At 47.2% G+C, this 22,579-nt stretch overlaps 1 protein-coding gene across 1 annotated transcript; it reads left to right on the forward strand.

Annotated features, from left to right (window-relative positions):
* The first annotated feature begins 1,681 nt into the window (after nt 1-1,681).
* Nucleotides 1,682-18,421, forward strand: TOP1MT (DNA topoisomerase I mitochondrial). The gene is made up of 14 exons (XM_080339710.1): nt 1,682-1,944; nt 3,150-3,265; nt 5,963-6,084; nt 6,842-6,964; nt 7,479-7,666; nt 9,160-9,304; nt 10,555-10,698; nt 11,970-12,155; nt 12,900-12,968; nt 14,052-14,166; nt 14,909-15,036; nt 15,753-15,847; nt 17,424-17,573; nt 17,979-18,421. The coding sequence occupies exons 1-14, from the start codon at nt 1,847-1,849 to the stop codon at nt 18,079-18,081; spliced, it is 1,782 nt and encodes a 593-aa protein (XP_080195836.1). The 5' UTR covers nt 1,682-1,846; the 3' UTR covers nt 18,082-18,421.
* The last annotated feature ends 4,158 nt before the right edge of the window (nt 18,422-22,579 follow it).

Raw genomic sequence — 22,579 nt, forward strand, 5'->3', positions numbered from 1 at the left:
CAGCAGCAAGGCTCAAAGAGGAAAAGAGAGAAGAAGCAAGAGCAGAGGAAGCAGCAGGAAAAGGAATTGGTAGGAAAAGGAGGGAGGAAAAAGGCTGAACTTGAGGAAAACCCTGTGGATGTCATGGAAGGTGTTGAGGAGGAGGAGGGGGTTGATGGGGGCAGGAATCGGGCCGGGGGATGGAGCAGAACAAAGCGAGGGAGCAGCAGCACCCAGGGATGGGGTGATGGGAGGAAAAAGCAGGAGAAAGGGAAAGCAGAGAAGCGCAAGAAGGCAGAAACAGATGAGGTGGAGAAGGTGAGGAAGAAGAAAAGAAAGGAAAACATGCTTGAAGAGGAGCAAGTGCTGGAGAAGACAGATGAGGAAAGAGAGAAAGAAGAGGGAAAGGGACTGGAAGAGAGAGATGGGAGAAAGGAAAGTGAAGGTGGAAATGGAGTAAAGGAGGAAGAAGAAGAGGTGGATGATAAAGGGGATGGAGGATGGGGAGAGACTTGGAGTGCAGAGGTTGGGCAGGAGATGGAGGAAGATGAGGTGGGGAAGGGAAATGTGTCAGGGAAAGAGAAAAAGCGGAAAATCAAGGAGAAAAAGCCAAAGGAGGAAACAGAAGAGAAGGGGAAGAAGAGCAAAGAGAAGAGTGAAGAAGAGGAGGCTCCAAAGAAAACCCAGAAGAGGAAATCTAAGGAAGAAGGAGAAGAAAAGAACAGTAAAAAGACTAAAAAGGAAAAGAAAGAGGAAGAAAAGACAGAGGCAGAAAACAAGTGGAAATGGTAAGTGCTCTGTGTGCCTTTGGCCTGTATGTGTGTCTGACACCGATTCAATTGGGGTTTTAGTTTTATTCCTTTGGGTAAAACTGTGAAAACTTTTTTAATTACTATTTTTAACTGCTCTTCTGTATTTTCTTAAGCCTTGAACTTGCCACTCTTGGCAGGAGGCAGGGGGTGAGAGATGACAGGAGGTCCTGAATACACAATAGTATTTGTATAATATATTTTTAAAATTCTTATAGCAGTTAATACAATATGTGTATTTCTTCTGAAATATCTTTGCTGGTGCCCAGCCAAAGAAGGGAGATGCTGATGGCTACTGGAATTTGCACAACCTCCTGTAATATAATAAAACAACTTCCAAGGCAGCTGGAGCCGTATTGGGGAGTTGTAGAGGATATAAAGCAGCTGCCATTTATTTCCTCCCATTTTCAGGAGTTTTTGGGTGATTCAGGAAAGCTTTTTGGTACAAGAACATTGAGATAAGAGTGTTTGAGCAAGGCTGATGGATGCTGTATTTTTTTTTAGGTCGTGGTGAGGTGGCAACTTTATCCACTTGGTGTCACTCTCTCCCAGAGCACCCCAATATCTGGGGCAGAAAAAAGGAGTATTTAGGGGGCTTGGATGGTTTGGAGCAGGTCACAAATCGAGATTATGGGGAAATGCCAGGGATGGAGATGCCAGACAGGGATGCCCATGGGTGCCCGAATCTTTGGGACAGGCTCTTGTGGGACATGGTGTGGAAAAATGCAAGTATGCAAATTTTTTTTGGCCAAGTTTTTCCCCCTTATTTAAAGTACTGGAGCCTGGCACAGAGGCAAGAGGCCGGTACAAGGCATTAACTCTGTTCCCAGCAGTTTTGCCCCCAAAAAACACACTCAGGGACTACATTTCCCATAAGGCTGCGGTGCCCTGGCACGTGGGGAGTGCCACAGTCTGGACTAGTTTGGACACAGTGGTGGCTTCTCATGGCCATGCCTTGGGCACCACCACGTCCCGGTGGGTAGCGAGGTGCTGGCGCAGGATGTTTGGGGTGACTTGCACACCCAACCAGCCCCATCATCCCCTGGGTCATTGGTGGCATGTACCGGCGTCTCGCGTCCTCGCTGCTCGGCCGCAGGGTCCGTCACCCCCGGTTCACCCCTGTTTGCCTGCGGCAGCACTCAGGGGGCTGCGAGAGGTGAGTGTGGGCAATGGGATGGGGGGATCGCATGGATTTGGGAGGAGATACAGAGCCCTTGCTGCGTCCTGCAAGTCACGCTTGCGCCCGCCTGTCTCTCAGGTACTTTCAGCCAAGTTCTCTGTATCTTGTTCATTTTTTTTTTCTTTTATATATAAATGTTTATTTATATTTTTCCCTCTGTTTTCTTGGCACAATGCACATTTTGATGCATTTAATTTATTCCACCCCGCTTCCCATGGGGAGGAGGAAAGTCAGAAATACTTCCGGGTCACTGCTGAGCGAGAAAAATGAGCTTTCTTTTTTTTCTTTTTCTTTTCCTTTGTTCTTCTTCTCCCCAAGGGTTAAATCTTGCTGTCTTTTCACTTCAATTCTTGTTTTCCTGGAGCTGCTGGGGTTAATGGGCTGGTGCTGAGCTGCAGGGGTGCAGAATCCCCTGCCCATCCCATGACCTGCTGTCAGCACCGCTCTTCCAGTGGAATTTTTCCTCTGCTCCTGACCTGGGTTATTTCTTCTAATGCTTTTCTGATTTTTAGGGTGCCTGTTTTGCCTTTTTATTTATTTATTTATTATTTTTTAAGTTAAAAAATATTCTTTTAACAGCTAAAGCTTGCAATGACTTCAAAATCCTGTTTGCTCTGGATGGGGGGGCGAAGAGTTGCTTTAAGATGGTATTTGCATTAAGATCACAGGCATAAATATTTATGAATGTTACGTGCTGCCTGTTTCTGGCATATGCACATGAATCTCTGAACCCTTGGGGGTTGGTATGTTTGTTTGTTTGTTTAAATGTTTAATGCTGTTTAAAAGAAAAAGGAGGCAATGAGGGCTGTGGGAGAGGGAGCATTTTAGTGCTTTCAGCCCTTTCTGTGCAAAATGAGCAGTTTTCATGGCTTGGCAGTGGGGTGTCTACTTGTGCATGTGATTTTATTTGACTGATCCACCCCTTTGGTCTCACCCCTTTGGTGTCCCTCTGTGTCACTGCACCAAGCATATCCCTTTCCTCAAGACACCTTTCCTTGGGTTGCATTGCAGCCGTTCTTTGAAAGAATGGGGAAACTGAGGCAGTAGCAAGGACAACAGGATTTCACATGGGTTTTGTGTTGACCGTTGCTGCTCAAAGCATCTTCCCAGGGTGAGCTTGGGAGGAGGTCCCAGACCCCAGGGTTGGGATGGTCTCATGGGTTCCTATGTGTCTGTTCCAGGTGGGAAGAGGAGAAGAAAGAAGATGGAGTGAAGTGGACCCAGCTGGAGCACAGAGGACCCTACTTTGCCCCCCTCTATGAGCCTCTGCCCGACGATGTGCAGTTTTATTATGATGGTACGTCCACGTTACAATGGGACCTGGGGCACGTGGAGTTGTCCTACCTGGCCAAAGAGCTGTAATCTTCTCTTGTATGGTTGGGGGGGGTGGGATGGGGCAGGGCAAGTATTGCAGACCACAAATTATTAAAGAGCTTAAATATCTTGTTGGATAAAGCCTGAACCCTGGGTTAAAGCTGGAGGGTTTTGCATCTGGTGGGAGTTATGGGGTTACTGGAAAACTAATGAGCCTCTTATGGCTGCAGGAGATGGAGTGGTGGAGCTGGACCTTGAGTTCCTTGAGAGGAAGCAATTCATGTCAATGCTGTTGCCTGAAGACATAGAACAGTTTGAGTTGGAAGGGACCTTCAAAGCTCATCCAGTGCCACCTCTGCCATGAGCAGGGATATCTTTACCCAGCTCAGGTTCCTCAGAGCCCCATCCAGCCTGGCCTGGGACATCTCCAGGGATGGTTCATCCACCACCTCTCTGGCCAACCTGGGCCAGGCTCTCACCACCCTCAGGTGCAACAACTTCTTCCTCATATCCAGTCTGAATCTCATCTCTTTTGAGTTTAAAACCATCACCCCTTGTTCTGTCACAACAGGCCCTGCTAAAAAGTCTGTCCACTTCTTTCTTATTGGCCATTTTAAGTACTGAAAGGCTGCAATAAGGTCTCCCTGGAGCCTTCTCTTCTCCAGGCTGGACAACCCCAACTCTCTCAGCAGAGCTGTTCCAGCCTTAGATCATTTCTGTGGCTCCTCTGGCCCCTCTCCAACAGGTCCATGTCTGTCCTGTGCTGAGGACCCCAGAGCTGGACACAATACTTCATGTGAAGTCCTTGTGTAGCTCTTCTGAAGATGAACTGGAGAGTCTCATTAGGACGCATTTTGGGTTTAAGTTAACTCATGCTTGGTTTCCCTGCAAGCTGGGAAAATGAGATTTTTTGCTTTTGAGAGCTGCAGTTTGCCTGTCCCATGGCCTCAGTGACGGACACACCACTTGCACTCCAAGATGTTATAATAGAATCATTTTGCTTTGGAAAGACCCTCAAGTGCAACCATTAATCTAAGATGTTGAAGGGTTTGACTGGGCTGCTCTGAGCTTTTAGTCATGGCTCCTGGTGTTGTCCCCATGGTCACTGCACATCAACTTACAGCCACTTATTGCATCGATGAGGGGCTGAGTTTGACAGGACAGATCCAGGTCTCTGCTCTCCCCCTTGGTTTCCTGCCATGCCTCCTGGGTTGTCTTTTCCTCCCCACTCTCAGCTTCATCCCTGGAGTATTTTCTGATAGATTAAGGGAAGGAATCATAGAATCATTTTGGTTGGAAGAGACCCTCAAGATCATTGAGTCCAACCATAACCTAACTCTAGCACTAAACCATGTCCCCAAGAACCTCATCTAAACACCTTTTAAACACCTCCAGGAATAGTGACTCCACCACTTCCATGGGCAGCCTGTGAGGAGCAGCCTGAGGAGGCAACAAATACCTTGGAGCTTGACCAAAGGATGCTGGAGATTATAAGAGACCACAGCCCCATGGAGTCTTGGTCCTCCTCAGCCCCTTCACTGGGGCTTCCTATACATTATGGGCTTATTTACAATAGGAAAAAAAAAAGGCCAGTCTGGGGAAATGAGGTTTCTTGGCAACGCTGTCACCAGAGGGCACTGCTGGGACATCCCTTGGCCTGTAAGAGACTTCTTTTGTCCCTATGACGGCTCTGGCAGTTATATCAAGTCCTGCATAGGGTTTAGACCTTCTCTGTGGTCTCTGAGCTGTTGGAGACCCATCTGTGTTGGTTGCATCTAAGCTGGTGGCTTTGACCTCAGATCTTGGGTAACGTTGGTTCATTTGCTAGAAGGTGTCACCATTCTTGGATAAAGAAGTGTTTATGAACAGGCAATAACCCCACATAGGAAGGGACCACGGCTGAACTGATGTATGTAAGTTGTTGTGGGGCTGCTATAAGGTTGTGACCCACCATGCCCTATAGTTCAGGTGGAGGTCAGGAACCCCAGAAACCAAAGTGTCTGGTGCAGGTAGGATCACACCATCCCCTGGAGCTCTGCAGGATGATTTTCCTACACCTTGCCTAGAAAAGCTATTTCAAAGTATTGGTCTCCTTGGAAGAGCCAAGGTGTTCCTTGGGTTCACTAGACTTGATTGCTCTTGCCAAAGAGCTTAGAAGGGGATGGTGGTTTTACCACCTCCTAGAAATAGCCAACCATGAGAGGCTCTTGCATCTATATCTGTTGCACAAATCTCAGCTTTGAGCTTCCCATGATTGCTCCATCTATGTGGGAAAGCATTTGAGATGAAGCCTTTCCAAGTGTGTGGTCCTGGAAGTGATTGTGGTCAGAAAGCAAACTTTTCTGTGTTGTCCCGTGGACCCCTTAGTTTGAGATTCATCACAGCATTGTGGCTGCTGAAAGCCCTATGGCTCAGTGACCTTAACATAAATCAGGATTTACGCTCTCCTGGAGAAGATGATGAAGCGTATGATCACAGATGGGCTGAAACAGCATCCTGCTGTGCCTGGTGCTCTGGGTATTGATCTGCAGATGATGCTGTACCTAGTACAAGAGGATGCTGCAGTCCTCCCAGTGTCTGTTCTTGCCCTATGTCCATGTTTTGACACCATGATGAGCCTAGTGACATGTGGCTGTAGGTTTGGGTTGTCCACATAACTAAAGGTCCTCTTTCTTCCTAGGCAAACCCCTGAAGCTGAGCCTGGCCACGGAGGAAATTGCCACCTTCTATGCCAAAATGCTTGATCATGAATACACGACCAAGGAGATCTTCCAGAACAACTTCTTCAATGACTGGAGGAAGGTACTTTACCTATAGGGGCTTCCTCACTGCCCATCCTTCATATTAAACGTTCAGCAGTAAACCTTTCATCCTTAGGGAGACTATAGGCTATAGTGTGGGATGGGAGGGGATGAGGGTTTTTTGTGGCTTACTTTTTTATTATAATCATATAACTATGAGATTCTAAATTTCATGACTTATTTCCTTGCTCCTTGTGGGTTTGGGCTGGGGCTTGCTGTCTGCAGCATCCTGCAACGCTTCATGTTGCCCCCTCAGAGTTTTAGTGATGCTACTAAAGAAATCAAGTTTTAGGTCTTGCAAACAGCTCTGAGAGCTGCTTGGGGCACGTTTCCTGCTGAAGGATTAACATCACACGGTCCCACAGCACCATGGCCTAGTCCACAAGTGAAACTGGGACCCTTTACTGGGGCAAATTTACATGTTTCAGATATCTTTGGTGTGATTTCTTCAGCTCCTGCAAGCTGTGGACCTTTTGTTTCCCCAGCAAGGGTTGGAGGTTTCTCCACCCCAGAGCTGGCTGTGGGTGCAGGCTCAGGTGTCTATAGGCAGCTTAGCCTCCTGCTATGGCAGCTTTGTCCGTCCTTGGGTGGATGTGGCTAGGATAGGTGGGGTGGCAGCTTCCTTCTGATATTTTTCTGAAGACCTGGCATGTAGATCTCTCTTTCCTTCTTTGTGAAGCAGAAGCACAGGCAGCAACTCTGTGCAGATTTGATTTTTACCTCCTGGCTTTACCCAGCCCCTCTCATCTCTCACTCAGGAGATGACCTTGATGGAGCAGAAGATAATCACAGACCTGGACAAGTGCGACTTCAGTGAGATTCATAAGTATTTTGTGGACAAAAGTGAGGCACGGAAAGCACTCTCCAAAGAGGAGAAGCAGGTGAGGACTGTTTTCTATGATATCTGGGGCTGGCTGATATGTTTTTTGGGACCACCTTGGAGTATTTCAGCTCCTGCTTCTCTCCTTTCCTGGTGTTATGCCCTGACCTGAGACTTATTTGTCCTTTGGACTAACTCTATTTCTCCATGACCATCACACCCCTCTATCTGCAGAGGCTGAGTGTTTCATGGCTTTGCAGGGTACCAGTCATCCTTGGACCATGGTTTGGGGCCCTGCCCTGTCCAGAGGATGGTGGACCTTGCTAAGGGCCAGGTGACACACAGACTTTTCTCCATCAGTGTCTCCTGTGGGGACTGCATCACCATGAGGGTTTGCAAAGTGGGTGGAGATGAGCCTTTTGTTGGGAATGGACTTGGACCTATGCCCTTATCTTTCTCCAACCCTTTGAACTCTACCTTTCCAGCCTTGCTTTTTCCTGGGAAAGGAGGATAACAATAAGTAGGCATGAGACATGGGGTTTTGGTTTCATCCTGTGGGATGGTGCTCGTTTCAGAAACTGAAGGAGGAGGCAGACAAGATCCAGGAGGAATACGGGTACTGCATCCTTGATGGGCACCGGGAGAAGATAGGCAACTTCAAAACCGAGCCACCGGGGCTGTTCCGTGGACGTGGTGACCACCCCAAAATGGGCATGCTGAAGAAGAGGATCATGCCAGAGGATGTTATCATCAACTGTAGCAAGTGAGTCTCCTTGGGAAGAGCTGAGCTTCCAAAAGCTGAGTTGCATTTGGGAGTGGGATAAACAGCACATCTTCTCTGTCTGGAGCTGTGGTGGTTTTTGTTTTCCCCCCCTACAATCACTGCTTTGTCCACCGTCAGGTTTGAGCTCGCTGAAGACCTCATATCGCCTCCTGTTCACCTCCAAATATCTGCTTTGCAGTTAGGTTTGAACTTTCTCTGGGGATATTCAGGGATGAGCAGGCAGGGAAGCTGCTCAGCAGTGACCATCTCTCACTGTTGCCTTCACTGTTCACCAAACATCAACTGCAAAAGCTGCAGTGCTCCTACAGTCTCCCTGAAGAAGGGACAGTTCTATAATTCTTGTTATGGAATCGCAGAATAGTTTGGGTTGGAAGGGACATTCAAAGCTCATCCAATCCAAGCCCTGCCGTGAGCAGGGTCATCTTCACTCTGATCAGGTTGCTCAGAGCCTCGCCTGGGATGTCTCCAAGGACGGGGCATCCACCACCATGCTGGATAACCTGGGCTGGTATCTTACTACCCTTGAGAGGCAGGTTCTTCCCAGTCATTAAAAGTGAGAACGTCATACCCAGCCCCTCTTCTCAAAAACCAGGTGTCATCAGCCCATATCTACCAAAGAGGTTGAATTTGAAGGGCTTACCAAAACCAGGACTGTCACAAAATCTTAAGACTCGCAGGACAGGATGCTGCTGTCCCAATCTATCTAAAACATCTGTGCCTGTCTTCTTATCTGCAGTCTTTGTCCTTACCTCCATTTCCAGCAGCCATCCTTGCTCACAGAATCATAGAATAGTTTGGGTTGGAAGGGACCTTCAAAGCTCATCCAGTCCCATACCTGCCATGAGCAGGGACATCTTCACCCAGATCAGGTTGCTCAGAGCCCCATCCACCTCTCTGGGCAACCTGGGCTGGCGTTTCATCACCCTCAGTAGTGAAAATTTCTTCCTCATGTCTACCATGAATCTCTTCTCTTCTAATTTAATGCCATTGCCCCTTGTCCTGTCCTAACACGCTCTGCTAAAACTCTGTCCCCATCTTCCTTATTTGCCCCTTTTAAGCACTGGAAGTCTGCAGTAAGTCCTTTGCTCCTCTTCCTAATAGGCCATTCCTCCTTATTTTATGGGTCCCCTGTGCTGTCTGGAAGTTGTCACCAGAGGGAGGAAAAGCAGTGTCTGGGTTAAGAGCGTTTGCCCTCTAAGCTATGAGTTGGATTGGCTTTAACCACCCATACGGAGACTTTTTGGCCTTGATTCAAAACACCCCCCATCAACCCAGCAAGTTGTCCTGTTGTTCCCACCATCTGAAGGATAAAGACCTGATCATGTTGTGGAGCAATTTTGGGTGGGCTGTATGTTTTCTGCAAGTAATGCTGCAAAATGTTGACCATCCTTGGCTCACAGTAAAGAAGCAGTTGTGCTGATGACCTGTTTCTTCTTCATGATCTCAGGACTGTAATCCTGTTCTGCCCACAGGAACTCAAAGATCCCCAAGCCACCAGAAGGACACAAGTGGAAGGAAGTGCGCTTCGACAACACAGTTACTTGGCTGGCCTCATGGACAGAAAACATCCAGAATACTTTAAAGTACATCATGCTGAACCCCAGCTCCAAGCTGAAGGTTGGAATGATGCTGCTGTTCAGGCAGAGCTGTTGCTTTTTGGACTACTGGCTTTTTGCCAGTTGGAAAGATCAGAGGAAAGCAGAGATGTGGCATAGGAACAAAATGTGGTTTTCCCTACCCCTAGCACTCCCTGACAAAAAAAAAAAAAAGGGGTACACTAAATTAGTGGGTGTTCTATTGGGTGATGAGGGGAAATGGACAGAAATGGGAAGCAGCTGTGGGATGTGGGGAGATCAGCCTGGAGAACAGGAGGCTGAGGGGAGACCTTCCTGCTCTTTACAACTGCCTGAAAGGTTGTAATGAGGGGAGTTCAGTCTCTTCTCCTGAGTAGCAAGTGATAGGATGAGAGGAAATGGCCTCAAGTTGCACCAGGGGAGGTTTAGATGGGATGTTAAGAAAAATGTCTTCATAGAAAGGGTTGCCGAGCATTTGGAACAGGCTGCCCAGGGCAGTGGTGGAGTCACTGTCCCTGGAGGGGCTGAACAGATGTGGAGATGAGATTCTTAGGAACACGGGTTAGTGCCAGTGTTGGGTTACTGGTTGGACTCAATGAGCTTGAGGGCCTTTTCCAACTAAAATGACTCTGTGATTGTTAAGCATCAAGCCTGTTCCAGGGAGAGGATTTGTGCCTGGCAGAGCCATCCCTGTGTTGTGCTGCTCCTGTGTGTCTGGGGAAGGATGTCAAGAGCCAGGCAAGGGCTGAGAGGATCAACAAGGACCTAAGTCTATGGGGTTAAATTCATTTATGCCAGTAAACAAAGACTAGGGAGAGCTGCGATCACCATCTGTAGTGCCATGAGGGAGGGAGTGAACATGGTGGGGAGGGAAAGGTGATTGAAAGCTATTTTCAGTCCTCACATTAAATAAGGGAACTGTACAAGTTGGGCACAACTGAGCCAAGTGCATTGTGCCAGTCCATATTGGTGGTGTCAAGGCAGCAGAGTGACCATGGCCGTACAGTGCTTGACCACTTGCTGTGTGCTGGCTCCTACCTGATGGAAGACATCTGCAGACTGTCAGCAGCACAGAATTGGCCAGATCCCAGGTCCAGCATAGCCAGCAGAGGGCACAGAAAACCTAGATGAGCTGTTTCTGCTCTGATTATTTTTATTTTCCACTTGGATTTTTCTCAAGAAACCACTGTGGTTTATTGGGTATTTAGATGCTTGAGGTGTTCCCAGAACAGGGTCTAACTGGTAGGGGCGGAAGGCAGATGGGACACTGAGCCTTGGCCTCTTTTTTTCGAGGGGGAGAAAGACTGGCATAAGTATGAGGTAGCCCGACGCTTAAAGGATGTTGTCCAGAAAATCCGCGCTCAGTACCGAGCTGATTGGAAGTCGAAGGAGATGAAGAACCGACAAAGAGCAGTGGCCCTGTACTTCATTGATAAGGTATCTACACCCTCACCTTGGCTCCCAGGTCCCCCATTAATGTGGAGGTTGGGATTTAGCTTACCTGACCCACACCACCCTGTGTATTTTTTGATGTCTGCTGATTGTACAAGCCAGGGTTGCTCCACATGTGGCATCTGGCAGTGATCACTGAGAATGGTGACTCCTTCTATCTGCTGATGCTTGTATGAGGATGCAGTTGTGTGGCACTGCAGGGGCTGTGCTGTCCTTCCTGGACTTTACCTGCATGTGTGTCTCTGCATGATGGCAAAGGCCCCACTGGAGAGCTGGATAACTTTATTCCTGGGAGATATTTTAGGATTTCTTAAAGCAGAGAAATAACCTCTTGCTGGAGGCAGTCACTGCTTCGTTTCCACCAGAGTCCCAGCAACAATTTAGATGAGGCACTGTCCTGAGAGAGATTCCCCTGTGCATCCCTTGGTGTTATAACTGTTATAACCAAGGGACCTAGACAAGCTTGAGAAGTGAGCCTGTGTGAATCTCAGGAGGTTCAACAAGGCCAAGCACGTGGTTTGGGGCAATCAATAGTATCAATACAGGCTGAGGAATTAAAGGATTGAGAGCAGCCCTGTGGTGAAGGACCTGTGGGGGTACTGATGAATGAAAGATTGGACATGAGCCAGCAACATGAACTTGCAGCCCAGAAAGCCAGTTGTATTTTGGGCTACATCAAAAGGAGCATGGCCAGCAGGTCAAGGGAGGTGATTCTGCCCCTCTGCTCTGGTCTGATGAGACCCCTCTGCAGTGCTGGTCCAGCTCTGGGGTCCTCAGCACAGGATGGACATGGACCTGCTGAAGAGGGGCTGGAGGAGCCGCAGATATGATCTGAGGCTGGAACAGCTCTGCTGGGAGAACAGGCTGAGAGAGTTCAGGTGTTCAACCTGCAGAAGGCTCTGCTGAAGGGGCCAACAAGAAAGTTGGGGATGGACTTTTTAGTAGAGCCTGTTGCGATAAGACAAGGGGTAATGGTTTTAAACTAAAAAAAAGGGGAGATTCAGGCTAGACATGAGGAATAAATTGTTGCCCCTGAGGGTGGTGAAACACTGGCCCAGGTTGCCCAGAGAGGTGGTGGATGCCCCATCCCTGGAGACATCCCAGACCAGGCTGGATGGGGCTCTGAGCAACTTGATCTGGGTGAAGATGTCTGGGCTCATGGCAGGGGTTGGATTAGATGAACTTTGACAGTGCCTTCTGACTCAAACTATTCTATGATTATGTTGGACTGGGATGGATTACTTTTCTCCTTCCAGCTGGCCCTGCGAGCTGGCAATGAGAAGGAGGAAGGGGAGACCGCGGACACGGTTGGCTGCTGCTCACTGCGTGTGGAGCACATCAAACTGCACCGGGAGCTGGATGGGCAGGAGCACGTGGTAGAGTTCGACTTCCTTGGGAAAGACTCCATCCGTTACTACAACAAAGTGTCCGTGGAGAAGCCGGTGAGTGGGACAGAAATGGAGGCAGTAGCCAGCATGGCAATGTGGTGTAGGGTTAGTTAAGTTGCTTGGTTCACTCTATGGTTATCAGTCCCAAATCTGCATTTGAAACCCATTGCAAAGATGCCTCCTCTGCTTAAGCACTATGGTGGCAGCATGTTTGTGAGCTGAAATGGTGCTGGGTGATGAGGACACACATGCTAACCCTGGCCTGGAGAAGGGGGAGAAATTTTGAGATAATGTTTTCAAGGTTGTCTGACTCCATGAACCATGAGAGAGAAGTCCTGTCTCCTTCTGGAGCATCCTCAGTTGACTAGTGGGCATTAGGACTTGAACTGTCCTCATTGATATTTTATTTTTTGCTTTGCCCATGGGTTATATGATTTTAATGGTGGTTTGGGGGAAACTGGAGTGCCAGAGATAGCAGATTTTAAACTAAAAGAAGGGAGATTCAGGCTATGCATGAAGAAGACATTTTTTTTTTTATGAGAGTGATAAAGTACTGGCACAGAGAGGTGGTAGGTGCCCCATCCCTGGTAACATTCAAGGCCAGGCTGGACAGGTCCCTTCTAACCCAATCTATTCTATTATCCCACAAAGTTGAGAAGGCTGGTGTGGTAGGATGTGTACTGCACCAGTCTGAGTCAGAGTCTGTCTGGATGAAGAGGCAGATGGAGATGAGGGAGATGTCTGGGAGCAATTTTCTCCTTGTCTCTCTGATCAGGGCCATCCTTTCTTCCTCCTTAGGTGTTCAAGAACCTGAAGATGTTCATGAGAAACAAGGACCCAGCAGATGACCTCTTTGACCAGCTCAGTGTGAGTTGTCACCTCTAAGCTTTTGAAATGGCACTGGTGGCCCAGAGGGAGTAGAACATAACACATGACACCCCTACCCAGCATGCAGGTTGCCAGGCTGTGGTGCTACATCAGTGTCATCTCTTAGCCTGGTTTTAATCTCTCCACAGACACCACTGTAACCATTTCAACACCCTCTTGGTATGATGTGATTTTTTTAATTGTATTTTTATTTTCCATCCTCTTTCTGCACTGGTAGCATCTCTGCTTCTCTGAATTCAGGCTTGGCTGCCTGCCTGCCCCCACAAGTAGCCCATGTCCCTGCTAAGGAGGTGGCTTTCTGCTCCTTCCCTCCTCTAACTCATCTGCTTGGGCTTTCTTTAGATTGGAAAGGCCTGCCCAGACACATGTTGCTCAGGGCATTTCTAGGGGTGTCAAACCTTGGCTGTTCAATGCTTTTGCACCTTGCTGGGGCTTGGCAGAAGTATGAGAGGCTGCCAAAGCACAGAGCTGTTGGAGAAATGTGCTGCAGCTTTTCTTCCAGAGCTACTTCCCTGCAAAAACCTCTTTCCTCCTCTACCTCAGGATGGAATATGGGGTGCTGCCACGTATGTTCCCCTTCTGCCCACATCCCTTACAAAGCCACTTGCCCATCTTTCCTCTGAAGAGGCTGTTTCTCTCTGGTTATATAGGATTTATCTGTGATAAGCTTTCTTGGTACAAATAAGCCTTCATCCAAACCTCAGATGACTCCTCTTTGCATCTTCTGTTTCCAGCCCAACTGAAGCCCCTTGTGCTCTGTAGGACAGAGATACTGGGTGTGATATACACAGGATATGATATTGGATGCCCTCTCAAACATAGATGGGCAAAAATTGTTGACTTCCAGGTAAATTATTTGTGGGTTTAGATGGAATTTGTGCCAGTTCTTGGTAGATGATAGCCTTAGCCCTCAAGTAGATCTGCAAGCTACAGGAGACTTAATACCTAATTAAATTGCTTAGGCAGAAGCTGATTGTCTGAAAAGCAAGTGATTTATTGTCCTGGCTTCTGCTGCTTCTCTTCCTTCCTTCTTCCTACTTTGTAATTTCTTCCTTCTACCAGACATGCATCTTGAACAAACACCTCCAGAAACTGATGGATGGTTTGACTGCCAAAGTGTTCAGGACCTACAATGCCTCCATCACCCTGCAGGAGCAGCTCAAGGCGCTCACTAACCGTGAGTTACTAAGACTGATATAAGCAGCTGCATTCTGCGGCCAGTGAGCTCAGAGATGTCCATCCATTGCCTTGGGGTCCCTAGAACTGCCTGCTCCTCCTTGGCAGGTCGTACACCACGTTGTAGGGTGGGATGTAACTTATGGGGGTGTGCAGCATGTTGGGAACCATGCCTAGTGAAAAACCATTACCTGCTCAGCAACACCTTGGCTAATTAATAGCCAAGATGTATTTTTTTCCTTCCTTTGTTTTGCTGGTGGTCACATTAATTTTGATGGCCTTGGGTACCTAAGTGATAAGGCACAAGTATCAAATTCAGTGATGCTTAAGTGTCCTTCACCAGTTTCAACAACCAGTACTGATCTCCCCTGAGAAAGGGTGGGAAAGGCAAACAAATCAGAGGACAGATTTTTTTAGCGGGGCCTGTTGCAATAGAATAAGGGGTGATGGTTTTAAACTACAAGAGGGGAGATTCAGGGCAGACATGAGGAAGAAATTTTTTACAATGAAGATGGTAAAACACTGGCCCAGGTTGGCCAGAGAGGTGGTGGTTGCCCCATCCCTGGAGACATCCCAGGCCAGGCTGGATGGGGCTCTGAGCAACCTGATCTGGGTGAAGATGTCCCTGCTCATAGCAGGGGTTGGACTGGATGAGCTCTGAAGGTCCCTTCCAACCCAAACTATTCCATGATTCTCCATCTCCTAGAAAAGAGTCAAATACTGATTCTTCAGTTTATTTCTAGCTGACGACAATGTTGCTGGAAAGCTGCTCTCCTACAACCGAGCTAACAGAGCTGTGGCCATCCTATGCAACCATCAGAGGTCTATACCAAAAACCTTTGAGAAGTCAATGCAAAACCTCCAGGCCAAGGTAAGACAGTCCAAAGTGAGAGTCCCCACACCTTATCTCACCTCTGATATTCTTCTTTTTTTTGAGTGGGAAGAGGGAGGGTGAATAACCTGATGCCTGAAGACATGACATTGATCAGGCATGACAGGGAGTGAGCCAGGAAGAGTTGCTTTTTTAATCAGTGCAGAGACATCAGCAACCCAAGGGTGGAGAGATATGGGGTAAGCTCAAATGCTGAATGAAGCACACTTGACAAAGAAATTCTTTTTACATCACTTTGTGTCTTAAAACCAAGCTGGGTGCCTTTTGTGTTGGCACAGTTGGCTCAGGACCATGGAAATTGGTTTTCCCATTTGGCTGTTTGTAAGAGGACCAGATGAAATTTCATGGGTCTGCAAAGCAAATACTTCAAAGTACCGCTTTTAATTGTCCTCAGCTTTTGTTCACGCTCTGCTGGTGAGCTTGGACTTTGCAGAGGATTCCAGCACTGTCACAAGCCAGCAGTTCCACAAGATAAATAAGAGCTTCAAGTGTTTCTGGCATCTATGCCGTAAGGATTTTGTTTGCAAGATGCTAAGAAATGCTTGAGCTCCAGTAAATGCTGCAGGGGCAAGTTATTTGCTCTAGGGCCAGGCTAGTGAGAAATTGAGGAGCAATGTGGCAAAGGGAAAGAGGGAGGCAGCTGAAACCCTCAAGGAAGACAGGACCATGGGCTCAATTTGTATTTACCTTCACAGATTGATGCCAAAAAGCAACAGGTGGAGGAAGCCAAGCAAGAGCTAAAAAATGCTGAAGATGAGTTCAAAGACACAGAAGATGATAAAGCAAAAGCGTGAGTGATTCTTCTTACAATCCCCTTTTGCGGAGGCATCTCTGTGCAGATGGGGGTGGTGCAGTCTGATACCCTACATGCAGCTCATCAGAACTGACGTGTCATGATATTAGAGAGTTGAGAGAAGGGAACAGAGCTGGTGAGGGGTCTGGAGCACAAGTGTGATGAGAAGCAGCTGAAGGACCTGGGGGGTTCAGCCTGGAGAACAGGAGCTGGGGGAAGACCACCTGATCTCTGAACTGCCTGAAAGGAGGTTGTAGTACAGACAGTGCTGGTCTCTTCTTCCAAGTAACAAGTGACAGGAAGAGAGGAAACTGCCTCAAGTTTCACCAGGGAAATTTAGATTGGATATTGGGAAAAATATCTTCCTGGAAAGGGTTGTTGGGCCTTGGAACAGGCTGCCCAGGGCAGTGGTGGAGTCACCATCTGTGGAGCTGCTTAAAAGCCCTCTAGATGAGGTTCTTGAGGACATGGTTTTGTGCCAGTGTTGGGTTAATGTTTGTACTTGATGATGTTGAGGGTCTCTCCCAACCAAAATTATTCTATCCTTGTTGGGTATCAGGTGCCTGCTGTCCCATGGTAGCCTGGCTGGATGATGGAGGTCTTATGGATGGTTCTTGCAAGAGCAGCATTACAAAGAGCTCCTTCAGGGGCTTTCTTTGTGATAGGGCACCTCGCTGAATACTGAGACTTCAAGTCAAGCTGCTGGCTTTGAATTGTCCTATAAATGCCATGATGATAAGGATACTGAGCTTGATGTCAGAGCTGGGGATACACAGGTTGACCTTGATACTTCTTTTTCTTGTGGAACACTTGAGTGGTGGGTTGTAGGCTGTCTGATCTCTGCAGTAGTCAGTGCATAGAGTCTGTCCAAATTTTATAGAATCATAGAGCAGTTTGAGTTGGAAGAGACCTTCAAAGCTCATCCAGTACAACCCCTGCCATCAGCCCGGACATCTTCACCCAGATCAGGTTGCTCAGAGACCTGTCCAACCTGGCCTGGAATGTCTCCTGGGATGGGGCATCCACCACCTCTCTGGCCAACCTGGGCCAGGCTCTCACCACCCTCAGATTTTCCCCCCCTTCCCAGAGCCCACATGTGACTTGCTGCCCAGAAACAAAAGACTGGAGGAGAGAAACAAGGCTTGTGTTTTAGTTTTTACTGTGGGATTTCACTTTTCTGCTCATGCATTGTGTTGGTGAGATGCTGAGCTCGTTGTTAGAGATGGTGGTTGGTCATGGAGCCTGGATTTGAGGATGTGGTCTTTGGGTTCTGGCTTTTGTGCTTATCCCACTTTGATAAAAATAATTCTATTTTTAAAATAGTCTTATGAGGTCAGTGTACTTGGGGAAATGTGTTAATGCTGGATGGCGTCCTCCAGTTTGCCATTCTGGAGTATTTCTAGGCTCAAGCCTTATAGGACTTAAGGTGAGTGTAGAGGCTGCTGTAGGCTGGAGCTTGTTGTCTTCCCATCATGCTCCCAGGCAGCGGTGGACCAGAACTGCTCTGTATCTCACCTCTGTTTGATTCTTCCCCTTTAACATACTGTCTGTGTTGCTCTTTCTCTGCCCTCAGCAATGTGGAGAAGAAAAAGAAGCTGTTGAAGCGTCTGGAAGAGCAGCTGGCCAAGTTGAACGTCCAAGCCACGGACAAGGAGGAGAACAAGCAGATTGCTCTGGGCACGTCCAAGCTGAATTACCTGGACCCCAGGATTAGTATAGCTTGGTAAGTCTTGAGCACGCTATGGGGCAGATGTTCCTCTAGATATGTGCAGATCACCTAACCCTGCCTGGGGAAGGGAATAAACATGTCTGAGCCTTTGATGGGAAGGAATAAAATTTATCTGGCCAGAGAAACCTGCCTAAGCCCTGGAGATATTGGGGCAGGTGAGCAAAGTTCAAAGGTAATGCTTACCTGTCTGCAAATAGCCATTTGCAGAATGTCCCTTCTGAGTTTAGGGCAAGAAGGGGTTGTTTTGTGCCCCTAGCAATAAAAATCTGGAAGGATGATTTCCTAAGGAGCTTTGGCGTAAGGATAAAAGATGCTGGACACTGAGCAGAGAGGACATCTGTGGTGGGAGCAGAGTGGGATGGGTCACACTTCCCCACTGCTGTCTTGTGGTCTGTACAGGTGCAAGAAGTTTGGTGTGCCCATCGAGAAGATCTACAACAAGACACAGAGGGAGAAGTTTGCCTGGGCAATCGACATGGCCGATGAGGACTTTGAATTCTGAGCCATTTCATGTTGCGTCGTGCTCATTTGGTGCTGTTGGAAAGCTTTATTTATGTGCGGGGCTGGGAGATTGTGTAATGAAAAAGTTTGATATAGGTATTTTGTGCCTTTTCTTGTATACAAAAGAAAATACCAATTTATTGTTGTTTTTTTTTTTTTAGTTGAAACAGGTATTGCTGATTTGTGAGACTCATCCTGACTGCAGTGACTTTCCTGTGAACTTTTAATTCCTCTTCAGATTTGCCAAGTGCTTTGGATCTTTTCTTTCCTCCTCCCGGAGGCTGGGAAAGAAGATTGAATGAGAGCCTTAATTGTGCTGATAAAATGAGATTAGATCTAATCCTATCTCCTTGATGCAGTGGAGCTGTGCTGCCCTTTTCTGACTCTCTGAATTGGCCTGATGGAGAAACACGAGGCAATGACAGCACCGAAACAGGCAGCTGTGGCATAAGATCTGGGATTGGGTCAGGGGTAGTCAAAATGGAAAAAAATAACATTGTGGGAGAGGGTAACTGTCATGGTATGAGAAGGAGGAGAGGGGAAGATGCTGGAATAAAACAGGTTTCACATTGGAGGGATGAAATTCACCTTGACATGAGCAAAGTGTACTTTAATCACTCCTATGTGGTTAAACCTTGGTCTGGGAGAGGACATCTTTCCTTCCTCTGCTTGCTTCGTTTGACTCTGGCCGAGCTCACTGTGTCTGCAGCAAAAAGTTAAACTGTCCAACTATGGATTTCAGCAATGGGAGAGGATGAGGTTGGACCAGGTTCCCGTGGGATGTGATAGTGCAGTGGTACCAACCTCGCTGGAGCTGTGCCTGTGTTTGGATCACAGCTTGGTCACCAGGCTGCATCCTCCCCTTTTCATTCCTGCTGGGCATGGAGCAGGTAGGGACTGATAGCATTAAACTGTTGGTGCTTGCTGCCTAATTGGCTGCTTTTCAGAGGAAAAAAACCCAACAAATATCAGCATGTACCTGGCATGAGTTAGCTACATGCCAGAGAATCTCAGGTGTAAACAAGCTCTTGCTTTGGCAGAAAAGCCTTTTGTCATCTCAGGGCTGATGTTCAGGTCGCTACAGTCCAAAGCTCTCGGTGCTTCCCACGTGTTCATTTACAACCACTTGCTCTTTGTGTTTAAACTTGCTGTTTTGGTTGGAAATCAGGGACTTGAAATGCATTTCATTAAAAGTAGAAGTGATTTTTTTTCTGAGTATTGGTGACTGGAGGCTGTTTTGTAACCCATCCAAGGTGCGGTTCTGCTGTGAGCTGCTGTGCAGAGGTCCGAGCCAGGGCTCAATCTCTATTATGGGGTCTGTGTGTGCTCAGTTGTCTGCACAGGATCAGGCTTGATAGGAAATCCTTTGCCTTGAAGCAAAGAGTCTGCCTGCAGATCTCAAAAACCATTTGTGCTTCGTCCCTAAGGACCCATATACAAAACTGGGCCACCAAAATTGAATTGCTGCATGATAGCAGAGTTGTGACAAATATAAAGGGAAAACATGTGGATGAAGCCAAAGCTGTTTTATCTCTCATCTGCACTGGGGTGTACTCCATCACTTGGCTGAGATGTGACAGCTTGTGAAGCTCCAACTAGACCATCTCTCCAAGCCCAAGAGCTCACATCAGTTTTAACAAGGCAACTAACTCCTAAAATGGGGATTTAAATCAATCTGAATGGTGGCAAGGTTTACTTTTCTGGCAAAGGCAGACCAGTTATCAGCTGCACAAGAAACAAACAGGAGCTGCTAAGCATGTATTGACCCCTGTGTTGGATTTGTACCTGTGAAACAAGAGGTAACCAGTTTGGTCCCAATGAGTGGAGGTGTTTATCTGCCCACCTTGCTAAACGCTTTCTGGCTTTTGAAAGAGGTTAAAGCAAATATTCACCACTAACTGTGGTAGAAAGTTAGTTCCATCTTGAGCAAAGGAACAATTCTAGCCAAGCCCTTAGTGAAACAGTGCTCCTGTTTTCCAGAAGGACAAAAAATAAAGAGGGAGCAAAATGCAAATGTATGCGCACTGTGGGTGTTTCCATTGAACCAATAGATTTTTAAGTATTTCCTAGAGGAAAATGTCTGTCAAGCACCATGTGAGAGAAAGGAGCTGCATTAGTAAGAGCAGCTGCAGCAGTTGGAACAGCTACTGGGGGAGCTGTGGAAAAATCACCCTGGAAAGCAAATCCTATTACATTTTTTTTGGTAAAATTAGTAACTTGGTCCTTGGCCTCTCCTCCAGTAGGTTCCCATCAGTGCTGTGGGTTAGTGGGGTGGAAAGGCTGGGTAATTGGTGTCCCACATGGTCCTGTCCATCTTCACTCTGTTTTGCTGTTGTGGCTTTTTTTTGGTCATTGTTGTTGTTTTGTGGGGTTTTCTGTTTGTTCATTTTTCTGGGGTGGTGGATGTCGAAAGTGGCTGCTGCCAATGTTTCATACTTAAAAGGTTGTGCTTTCCTCAACAGCTCCTCTGCCTCTATCAAAGCATCCTGCTTCTCTCCAAATGGCCATGCTTGGAGAAAAATTGATGTGGTTCAGGTCCAGTGACAGCTTCAGATAATGAAGTTTGTGTTTGCCTCTTGTGCTGCTGCAAATGAGGAGGTCCAGGCTGGCAGATGGGTCTGTGCAGGGGCTCCTTGGCCATGCTCAGATGCTCTGGAAGTCAGGTCTGCAAAGATCTGCCGGTGTCAGCCAAATGGTAATTATTGGCTCTTCTTCAGGAGCTTAAATGAAACATCTTTTTCTCAAAGGGTGTTACCCTGGATTGTATTGTCCTGTGAGCCAGTTCTATGGGGTTTGAGCACTTCTGTCAAAAAGCTCAGTGAAATCAAGATTGGAAGCCTAAGTTCATGGGAGGTGTGAAGCAAGCACAAGGTGGAGAGTTCACACATTTCACCAGGTATCAAATAACCCATACTGGAGTAAGACAATGTGTTTGAAATAGTTAAGCTTTAAAGAGAGGCTGATGAGTCCTGGAGAGTGTCCTCATGGCTGTTTGCCATAAGCAAGTGAGATATGGGTTGGAGAAGTTGAGCTACTTGCTGTTGGCATCACAGCATCATGAAGCAGCAGTTGTGGCCTGATGCCCAATCTGATGGGTTTTTTCCACTGCTCAGGGCCCTGTGGAGAATCAGGATCATGACTCCATCACAGATACCTCTGAGAGGATGTTCCCTCTCCTGGTTTTGGATTTTTTGGTGATTCTAAGCAATGCTGAATTACTCATGTGAACCTTACCTGCCTTGGCCCTTCCAGGGATGTTTTCAATTCAGCTTCTCCACTAAAGTGCCTTTTCAGTAGGTATGGAAAAGCCTGTGCTTTGCCTAAGACACTTCGTAGCCTGAAGTCAAGATACTGGCATTTTTTGCCAGTATTTGACTAGTGAAATGCAAGGTCAAAAGTTTATCATTTTTTTTTTTTTCTTTGCAATTACTTCCTTCCTTTTTTTTTTATCTTAAAAAAAGTGAAACGGGAAGATCTGATTTCAGACAAAACCAGAAGTGGTACCTTCCCCTGTAAATTCTTGGGTTACTGTTGTGCTTTTCATAAAAGCCTGTTGTTAATATTGGTTGGGATGAGACCTCAAGGAAAATCTACCAGCAACTAAGCTCATGCTGATACTGGGACAGGCTTAGGGCTGCTCTAGCTATGCTTAAAAATGATGATTAAAATGATACTTTAAAAAAAAAAAAATCTTCTGGGGTCTGGAGAGTGTCTCTCCCTGCCTGTGGGACAGGGATGTCTTACACTGTTTGATGGCACAAGGACAGCTCTGATACTGTGAGTCTTTGATAAGAGAAACCTCTGGGTGTGGTGGGAGGTAGCAAGAAGTTTCTCTTGCCTTGCTTTGGCATCTGCTGCCCGTGCCCAGACTCTTCCCAGAAATGCTGAAGTTTGACAAGGTTTCTGGAGGGCTTGAGTCCAACCTCCTGCTCAAAAGGTCAAAGGGGGTTGTCAAAGTTGGGTTGCTCAGTGCCTTCTGCAGCTGGATTTCGGTGTCTCCAGGGAGAGAGTTTCTTCCACCACATCCCAGGGTCTCTGTTTTGGCACTTAATCACTACCCTGGCAAACTTTTCTTCCTTATATCTGGTTGGAATTTCCCTTGCTGTGTCTTGTGACCAGCTTCTTGTCCTTTCTCTGTGGACCTCTGAAGAGAGTCTGGCTATGGCTTATCTGTAGCTATACCTGCCCACCAGGAAGAAGTTGAAGGCAGCAACTCCCTCCCCTCTAGCCTGCCCTATTGCATGGGATCATTTAGCCCCATATCTAGAACTCTGCTGAACTTCATGAGCTCTACTGAGCTTCTCCTTTCATCAAACACCAGCCTGATGACCCTTGGAGGGATGTGTCAAAAGGAGATAGGACCATTTCAATCAGCCTGGAGAAGGCTCTGGGGAGACCTTATTGTGGCCTTTCCGTGCTTAAAAAGGATCAATAATAAAGACAGGCTCAGACTTTTTAGCAGAGTCTGTTCTTATAGTACAAGGGGTGATGGTTTTAAA

Source organism: Nesoenas mayeri, assembly GCF_963082525.1.
Source record: "Nesoenas mayeri genome assembly, chromosome: 2".
NCBI lineage: Eukaryota > Metazoa > Chordata > Aves > Columbiformes > Columbidae > Nesoenas > Nesoenas mayeri.

Excerpts from the sequence above, each read along its gene's own strand:
- TOP1MT (XM_080339710.1), top strand. The coding sequence starts at position 1,847 with ATGTACCGGCGTCTCGCGTCCTCGCTGCTCGGCCGCAGGGTCCGTCAC. Across the intron at positions 9,305-10,554 it reads ACCCCAGCTCCAAGCTGAAG|GGGGAGAAAGACTGGCATAA; the intron begins GTTGGAATGATG and ends CTTTTTTTCGAG. Across the intron at positions 12,969-14,051 it reads ACCTCTTTGACCAGCTCAGT|ACATGCATCTTGAACAAACA; the intron begins GTGAGTTGTCAC and ends TCCTTCTACCAG.